This window comes from Hylobates moloch, unplaced genomic scaffold, assembly GCF_009828535.3.
Source record: "Hylobates moloch isolate HMO894 unplaced genomic scaffold, HMol_V3 SCAFFOLD_18, whole genome shotgun sequence".
NCBI classification, from domain to species: Eukaryota; Metazoa; Chordata; class Mammalia; order Primates; family Hylobatidae; genus Hylobates; species Hylobates moloch.
This window is the reverse complement of record NW_026652293.1, coordinates 60,628,658-60,637,921: the sequence shown is the minus strand read 5'-3', so window position 1 is coordinate 60,637,921 and position 9,264 is coordinate 60,628,658. Positions and strand designations below refer to the sequence as shown.

Here is a 9,264-nt window from a genome sequence, read left to right as displayed (position 1 = left end):
CCCCAGTCCCAGGCCGACCACTTCGCCCGGCCACGCCCTCCATCCCCACCCCACGCCTTCTGCGCCTACCCACGGCCCGCCCACTTCGTCCCAGCCCCGCTATCACGCCCGCACCTAGGACCCAACCATCGCTTCCCACGCCCTCGGCCCGCCCCTACCCACCCAGGACCCCGCCCACCCTGCCACCCATACCATGGCCCCGCCCTTCTCCCCACCCACTCCCTCCCCTCCCACCCCACGCCTTCTGCGTCCACCCAGGGTCCGCCCCTGTGTCGTGCTCACCCCTAGGCCGTGCCCTGCGCATACCTCAGCTCACGCTCACCGTCACGGCCCACTCATGCCGCGCCCTAACCCCGCCCCCCGCCCGGCCACACCCACATCCCCTCCCTCGCCCGTCGCGACCTGCTAGCTCTGCCCTGGCTGGTCCCGGCGTCGGCACCTGCGCCGCACACTCCTCCCGAGCGAGCTCAGGAACTAGCCGGGAAGCGCCTCCCCAGCGCGCGTCTGGAACCTAGTCCACGCAGCGTAGCCCTCGGGGCTGTTGTCCCAACAGGCCCGGTCGCTACGGTCTCCAAAAGTAAACTCTGGAGGGATCGCTTCCAAATCTAGGCCAAGACCTTGGTTTTGGAAGCGTCTCCTTTGAAATCACGGAAAGTCTATGCCGACAGGCTTTCTTCTGAAAATGCTGAACCATTGGTTCACTGGGGCTGCGCGCTCGCCGGGACGGCCGCTGAGCGTGTGCTTTCGGTGAAGCCCGGCTCTGCCGCGGACACTCTGGGCCTTGGATAGGAATCCGGCGGCTCAGGACCGTGCTTCTGCTGGACTCGTCCTGCCTGTCGCGGCCCGGCCCTGCAGGGCCCCCCTCCTCCCTCCTGCACTCGGATTCCTTCCCACTCATGGTGGAAAATGGAAAGAAAGCAAAGGAGACGGGTATCGTGGGTGCCAGACAGTGAATCGCTCCGGCCACACCGAGACCCCTACCTTCTCCGGCTTCCAGAAACCCTACGGAGGTCGGACACCCTGGCTTTTCTGGGGACACGCCGGTGTCAGCGTCTGTCTGTGCCTATTAACAGCGCCCACCTCTCCGCAGCTGCAAAGCTGCAGTGTCTTGCTCTGTCTACTGCATTTCAGTCAGAGGCACCGCGGCCTGCCAGGCTGGCCCTGCCCCACACCCTGGTTCCCTCAGACTAGCTGTGCCCTGTGCCCTCCTGAGACACCACACACACCCACCTCTGGCCCTGGGCCCCTGCTCGGAGTCACAGTGGACGCTCCCGGTTCTCCCCACCAGCGGCCTTGCCTCTTCCTGATACCACCGGGGACCACGTTCTCCCTCCTCCGCAGGGAGGCCGGTGTGTCCGTTCCTTCCTCCCGGGACTCCGAGTCGCCTCGGTCCAGGGCGGCCTTGCCTCCTTTCCAGGGGGTGAGTGTGGCACGATCTCAGGGCCGCGCTCTGGAGTCTCCCAGAGTGGTTGGTGCGGGAGGGTGGCCTTGGCTCCGAGCCATGCAGCATGCACAACCGACCCAACTCCCCCAGCGCCAGAGGGCCGGAGAACCCTGAGTGTGCGGAGCAAGCGGCTGAAGGCCGGGCCCCTGGTACCGCCGCCTCTCCCGCGGTCTCCTCCCTGGGACTGAGGTGCCCATTAAGCGTTCCGTATTCGTGACCAGTGGGCAAACTATGACAGCAGTGCCCCGTGTACTGGACAGGACTCCTGACCTCACTGCTGTAAATACTCCACCGATAGAAACCACTGAATTAAAACATGTGGGGCAAATTCTAGCCTCTCCATGGCGGAGGCTTGTATCCATCAAGCGGGCCTTTTTCACAGCAAGTCAACAGAGCAGAAGAAGCCCTCCTTTTCCTGGGGCTTGCAGTTGCTGTGGGCCTCCACACCTCCCTGGCCCATCCTGGCTTTCCGGGCTGGCTGCCACTCTGCAGCCGCCATGCCCGGGAACTTGTAGCAGCCAGAAGTGCCTATGACAGGTGCCACGCCCTTCTCAGCAGCAGGGTCTCTCCACAGTGCGCTGCGTGCCTTCCACCTCCCTCAAAGACACCAAGGGAGGGGAATGGAGGGGATGTCTCCCAGGCTCACCACCTCTGTGGGACTTCTGAACACGAGTGACCTTCAGGAGGGGCATCAGTACATCTCCATCAACCCCTGAGCTGAGGGAGGAGGGCAGCAGTGGCGGGTGGTGACATGTGCTGTGAGTGGGAGAAGAAATTGCAGAGAGGTGGCAATGCCCACTCACTGGGACCTGCGTGTGGGGTTGGGGTGAGGTTCCCAGTGGGTGGGACAGTGTGTCTTCAGAACTGTGCGTGGGATGTGTGGACATCCCCACATTATTGATTCAGAGACAGACATTCAGAGACAAGAAGTACTTTCCTGAGGCCTAGCACACAGTACATGGAGGGATGAAGCATCCACCCCAAGCAGGTAAGCGAGAGGGGAGGGCTGGCCCATGGCCTTCTGGCCTTCTGGACGGAGGAAACGCTGGGCGGTGGATCCCAAGGTGCCTGAGACTCCTGGCCCTGGTGCACTGCAGCTTCTCTTAACCCCTCAGTCAAACACTAATTAAGGGCTGGAAAGGATTCTGCAGGTGTCATTAAGGCCCAATGATATGGGTTGGCTGTGTCTCCACCCAAATCTCATTTTGAATTGTAATCTCCGTAATCCCATGTCGTGGCAAGCGATTGGATCATGGGGACAGTTTCTCCCATGCTGTTCTTGTGATAGTGAGTTCTTATGAGATCTGATGGTTTTATAAGCATCTGGAAATTCCCCTGCTTGCACTCACTTACTTCTTCCTGCCGCCCTGCCAAGGTGCCTGCTTCTGCTTTGCCTTCCGCTATGATTTTAAGTTTCTTAAGGCCTCCCGGGCCATGCGGAACTGAGTCAATTAAACCTTTTTTTTTAATATATATAAATTACCTAGTCTCAGGTATTTCTTAGACTGGGCGCAGTGGCTCATGCCTGTAATCCCAGCACTTTGGGAAGCCGAGGCGAGCAGATCACGAGGTCAGGAGTTCGAGACCAGCCTGATCAACATGGTGAAACCCTGTCTCTACTAAAAATACAACAATTAGCCGGGTGTGGTGACACGTGCCTGTAATTCCAGCTACTCAAGAGGCTGAGGTGGGAGGATCGCTTGAGCCCAGGAGGTCAAGGCTGCAGTGAGCTGTGATCGCACCACTGCACTCCGGCCTGGGCAACAGAGGCACTGTCTCAAAACTGGTAATAATAATTAAAAATAAAGAGGCCGGGCACGGTGGCTCACACCTGTAATCATAGCACTTTGGGAGGCCGAGGCAGTCAAATCACCTGAGGTAGGGAGTTCAAGACCAGCTTGGCCAACATGGTGAAATCCCGCCTCTACTAAAAATACAAAAATTAGCTGAGCGTGGTGGCACATGCCTGTAATCCCAGCTACTTGGGAGGCTGAGCCAGGAGAATTGCTTGAACCCAGGAGGCGGAGGTTGCAGTGAGCCAAGATCATGCCACTGCACACCAGCTGGGCGACAGAGTGAGAATCCATCTCAAAAAATAAAAAAATAAAAAGAGGAATAGTTTTAGGTTTACGGAATAGTTGAGTACCCCAGCTTACACCATCAGCCTCCCCTAATATAAAAATCCCCCACCACAGTGGTATATTTATTACAATCAATGAGCCTAGCTTGACACAGTATCACCCAAAGTTTACAGAATGTTGTATATTCTAGGGGTTTTGACAAATGTATGACAACATGCATCCATCATTAGAGCATCAAACAGAGCAGCATCACTGCCCTAAAAGTCCTCTGCACTCTGCCTGTTTATCCCTCTCTGCCTCCAATGCCTGACAACCACTGATCTTTTCACTGTTTCCATAGTTCAGCCTTTCAGCCTTTCCCAGTGTGTCCCATAGTTCTCACATTGGCTTCTTTCACTTAGCAATATGCATTCACGTTTCTTCCATTTCCTTTCATGACCTGATGGCTCATTTATTTTGAGCACAGAATAATACACTGTCTGGATGGGCCACAGTTGATTCATTCACCTGCTGAAGCCCATCTTGGCTGCTTCCACGTTTGGACAATTATGAATAAAGCTGCTATAAACATTCATGTGCAGGTTTCTGTGTGAACATGTTTTTAATTTATGTGGGTAAATACCAGGGAGCATGATTGCTGGATCATATGGTAAAAATATGTTTAACTTTGTAAGAAACTGCCAAACTGTCTTCCAAAGTGGCTGCACCATTTTGCATTTCCACCAGCAATGGATGCGAGTTCCTGTTGCTCCACATCCTCCCCAGCAACTGGTGGTGTTAGTGTTTTGGATTCTGGCCATTCTAGCAGGTGTGTAGTTGCTCCTCCTTGTTTTAATTTGCAGTTCCCTAATGGCATGCGATGTGAAACATCTCTTCAGATGCTTATTTGCCATCTGTATATCTTTTGGTGAGGTGTTTGTTATGGTCTTTGGGTACCACTTTTACTTGGGTTTTAAATTTTGCTGAGTTTTAAGAGTTCACACAAGTTTTTTTTTAGATTTTAGCATTGTTATTGGAGATGGGGTCTGGCTTGGTTGCCCAGGCTGGTCTCAAACTTATGGCCTCAAAGGATCCTCCCCCGTCTCAGCCCCCTGAGTTGTTGGGAGCCATGCCTGGCTTCAAGGGTTCTTTTTCTATTTTGGATGAAGTCCTGTGTCAGACGTCTTTTGCAAATATTTTCTCCCAGTCTGTGGCTTGTCATTTCATTCTCTTGACAGTGTCATTTGCAGAGCATTAAGTTTTAAATTTTAATAAAGTCCAGCTTGTCAATTTATTGTTTCATGGATCATGGCTTTGTTATTATGCTGTATCTAAAAAGCCGTTACCAAGGGAATGTAAATTAGCCACCAATTAACCACTAGGGAAAACAGTTTGGAGGTTCCTCAAAAAACTAAAAAGAGAGCTACCATATTATCCAACAGTCCCACTGCTGGGTATATACCCGAAAGGAAGTCAGTATATCAAAGAGGTATCTGCACTCCCACGTTTGTTGCAGCAGTGTTCACAATAGCCAAGATTTGGAAGCAACCCAAGGGTCCATCAATAGACCAATGGATAAAGAAAGTATATACACATACACACAATGGAGCACTATTTGGCCATAAAAAGAATGCGATCCTCTCATTTGCAACAATATAGATGGAACTGGAGATCATTATGTTAAGTGAAATAAACCAAATACAGAAAGAGAAACTTCACATGTTCTCACTTCTTTGTGGAAAATTAAAACAATCAGATTCATGGAGATAGAGAGTAGAAGGATCATTACCAGAGGCTGGGAAGGGTAAGTGGGGGTTTGAGGAGGAGGCAAGGATGGTTAATGGGTACAAAAATACAGTTCGAAAGAAGAAATATGCCCTTTGATTTGACAGTACAACAGGGTGACTATAGTCAATAAATTGTACATTAAAAATAACTAAGAGTATAATTGGATTGTTTGTAAAAAAGGATAAATGCTTGAGGTGATGGATACCCCATTTACCCTGATGTGATTATTGCACATTGCATGTCTGTATCAAAACATCTCATGTGCCCCATAAATACCTATTATGGACCCACAGATATTAACAATTAAATGAGTGAAAAAAATGTATAAGCTATCATCGTACCCGAGGTAACCTACATTTTCTCCTATGATATATTCCAGGACATTTCTAGTTGGCATTTTACTTTTAGGTCTATGATCCCTTTGAATAAATTTTTTTTTTTTTTTTTTGAGATGGAATCTCACCCTGTCACCCAGGCTGGAGTGCAGTGGCGCGATCTTGTCTCACTGCAACCTCCACCTCCCAGGTTTAAGCAATTCTCCTGCCTCAGCCTCCCGAGTAGCTGGGATCACAGGTGCTCGCCATCATGCCCAGTTAATTTTGTATTTTTAGTACAGACAGAGTTTCACCATGTTGGTCTCGAACTGACCTCAAGTGATCCATCTGCCTTGGCTTCCCAAAGTGCTGGGATTATAGGCATGAGCCACCGCGTCCAGCTCCTTTTCATTAATTTCTGTTTAGGGTGTAGGGTCTGTGTTTGATTTCTTTTGCACATGTGGACGTCTAGTTGTCCCAGCACCATTGTTGAAAAGACCATCTTTTCTGCATTGTGGTGCCTTTGAATCTTCTTAGAAGATGAGTTGACTATATTTATATGGGTCTATTTCTGGGTCCTCTAATCTGTTCTATTATTTGTCTCTCCTTTCACCAATAACACGCTGGTTTGGTAACTGCAGCTTTCTAGTAAGTCTTCTAGTCAGGTAGTGTCAGTCCTCCAACTCTGCTCTTCTCCTTCAGTATTGAATTGATTATTCTGGGTCTTTTGCCTCTCCATATAAACTTTAGGATCATTTGTTAATATCCACAAAATAACTTGCAGGGATTTTGACTGAAATTGCATTTAATCTATAGATCAAGCTGGAAGGAACGAACATGTTGAAAATACTGAGTCTTCTTATCCATAAACATGGAGTTTTTCTCTATTTATTTGGTTCTTCTTTTGTTCATCAGGGTTTTGTAGTTTTTCTCATATATATAGAAAGAGTACACATTTTTTTAGACTTGTACCTAAGTATTTTATGTTTGGGGGTGCTAAGGTAGAAGTACTTTGTTTTTAACTTCAAATCCACTCATCCATTGTTGGTACATAGGAAAGTGATTAACTTTTGTATATTTTGAAATCTTGAATAGTTGTTCATTATTCTAGGGGGTTTTCTTGATCCCTTTTTACACTTTCTACCTGGAAAATGTCATTTGTGAACAAAGAGAGTTTGTTTCTTCTTTCAGTATCATTAAACTTTAACTTCCTTTTCTTGCCTTGTTCCATCTGTTAGAGCTTAAAGTGCTGAAAGGAGGTGGTGAGAGCGGACGTATGGGCCTTGGTCATGATTTTAGTGGGAAAGTTTCTACATTCTTACTACTGTGTATCATGTTAGTTCTGAGGTCCAGTGGACAAGGGATGGTCAAGTGACACAAACGGCCTCACCTGATATTGCAAGGACTTGCCAACAGTGAGAGGTTAGAAACACAGAAGACCCCACCCATGCTGTGAGGTCCTGAGAACAGCGAGGGGTCAGGGACAGGGGAGACCCTATCCACACTGTAAAGTCCTGAGAACAGCGAGGGGTCAGCAACAGAGGAGACCCCACTCACACTGTGAGGTCCTGAGGACAGGGTGCAGCCTCCTCCAGGCTTGATGGGGGTCTGCACGGTGGCTGCAGGCATGTTGAGCTCTTGCTGCCAGCTCCCAGCACTGAGAGGAGGGAGGGGCCGTGGTGTTCGCATGCCTTGGGCTGGGCTTGGGGGCCAACACTGGCCTCCTTGGGGTGTCCAGACAGGCTGGGAGCACTCACTCACCTGTGGCCTTAGTGGAAGGACCCCAGAGGGGACAGGGCAGGGTCTCCTTCTGCAGGCTGCTAAGTATAAACCAAATAAGAAAAAGAGAGCAGAAAACAATTTCCCAAATCAAACAAAAAATAACATCAGAATGCCGGGCACAGTGGCTCACGCCTGTAATCCCAACACTGTGGGAGGCTGAGGTGGGCAGATCACTTGAGGTCGAGAGGTTGAGACCAGCCTGACCAACAGGGAGAAACCCCATCTCTACTAAAAATACAAAGTTAGCCAGGTGTGGTGGCGCATGCCTGTAATCCCAGCTACTTGGGAGGCTGAGGCAGGAGAATCGCTTCAACCTGGGAGGCAGAGGTTGCGGTGAGCCGAGATCGTGCCATTGCACTTGAGCCGAGATCGTGCCATTGCACTCCAGCCTGGGCAACAAGAGTGAAACTCCTCCTCAAAAAAAAAAAAAAAAAAAAAATTCAGAGCTCCCTGGGCTGTGGCTTTCTAGAGAGGCTGCTTCCCAGTTTTCCTGCCAGGCACCTACACCGGCTCTGGCAGCTGGCACTGTGGCCCCTAGTCCAGCTGGAGCCTCAGAGCAGGGCCTCCTGTGGAACTGGGGTCTTAGCAGACATGCTCAGTGAGTGACATCGAGACCAGGCCATCCTGGATTAGGTTGGGCCCTGGACCCGTGGCAGGCGACCCTCTAAGAGAAAGGGGAGGGGGACTTGAGATGCACAGATTGGGAGCTGGCCATAAGATGACGGGCAGAGACTAGAGTGTGCAGCCACGCGCCTGAGCCACAGGGAGCTGAAAGAGGCCGTGCAGGGTCCTCCCGAGAACGTTTGGAGGGAGCATGCCCGGAATATCTCAATGTGGGGCTTCTGGCTGCAGAGCTGCAAGGGCACCTGTGTGTGAGGCTCACTGAGCAGCCTTGGGAAGGCAGCACCACTGGGCATTGGGTGCACCAGTGTGGAGGCCCCACAGGCTGGGCCGTGGCACCATCCTGGGCCTCGCCTCCCATGTGCCCGCACCCTTCCTTGCAGCCCTGCACGGGGCATCTGGAAGCAGCATGGCAAAGGGGCACCACCTGCAATGTGACGCGCAGTCCCACCAGAGGCCATGCTCACCTCCCCCAGGGCCTCCGAGGGAGTGGCCGCTGACCCAGACACAAGGCACCAGGTGGAAACACTGGCACCCATCTTCAAAAACCACTCTAAAGCCAGCATTTCCCTTTATTTCTGGATGGAAATGGGGCCATAAAAGCAGAAATCAATATTTTTGTTTGAAAGGTGCAGTCATGCTAATTTCACTTTTGGCTAAAACCGAGACGATAAAAGAATAGCTGGGTGTTTATAGGATGCCCTCAAAGTGAGCTGGTTCAGTAAGCTGGGCTCTAACTTCACTCACAGATTCATAGTACAGCTAAGAATGCCGGTCTGTCCATGAAAGGGAGCCGAGACAAGACGAGGGTGGCCTCTTCCAGGCCTGTGCCAAGTGTCCTTGGGGTCCCGCCATGGTCCACACTTCTGTGGCATCTGCAGAACATGTGGCTGGGTCCTGCCCAGCAACAGGGACAGCCGAGTTGGGGGCAGGCATGGTGCACACCTGGGGAGGCCCCTAGTGTGGAGGCGGCCCCACAGTAGCAGCCCCATCCAGAGAAGGACCACCCCAGAGGGCCATAGGCCTCTGCAGCCCTGGCACTGCCTCCCAGCCCTCCGTCTCAGGGGGATGTGCAGGGCGAGACAGGAATGCAGGGACGCTCTGCCCCTAGGTCAGCCTCTTCATCCGCCTGTTGTGCTTGTCGATGGTCAAGGTTGCCCTGTCCACAGCCGCTGCGACGCCATCCAGGGCTTCGTCTTGTCTCTCCAGCTCACTCTCGGCCTCCAGGGCCAGCCCCTTCATCCTCCTCAGGATC

At 51.5% G+C, this 9,264-nt stretch overlaps 1 protein-coding gene across 5 annotated transcripts in view; it reads right to left on the bottom strand.

The window, feature by feature from the left end:
* Positions 1 to 5,272: 5,272 nt before the first annotated feature.
* Positions 5,273 to 9,264, bottom strand: part of SNAP47 (synaptosome associated protein 47) — a 48,346-nt gene continuing 44,354 nt past the window's right edge. For all 5 annotated transcript variants that reach the window (XM_032137695.2, XM_058430532.1, XM_058430533.1 and 2 more), the window contains exon 5: positions 5,273 to 9,263. In XM_032137695.2, coding sequence (XP_031993586.1) covers positions 9,117 to 9,263 — 147 coding nt within the window. In that variant the 3' untranslated portion in view covers positions 5,273 to 9,116. The remainder of the gene's footprint in view (position 9,264) is intronic.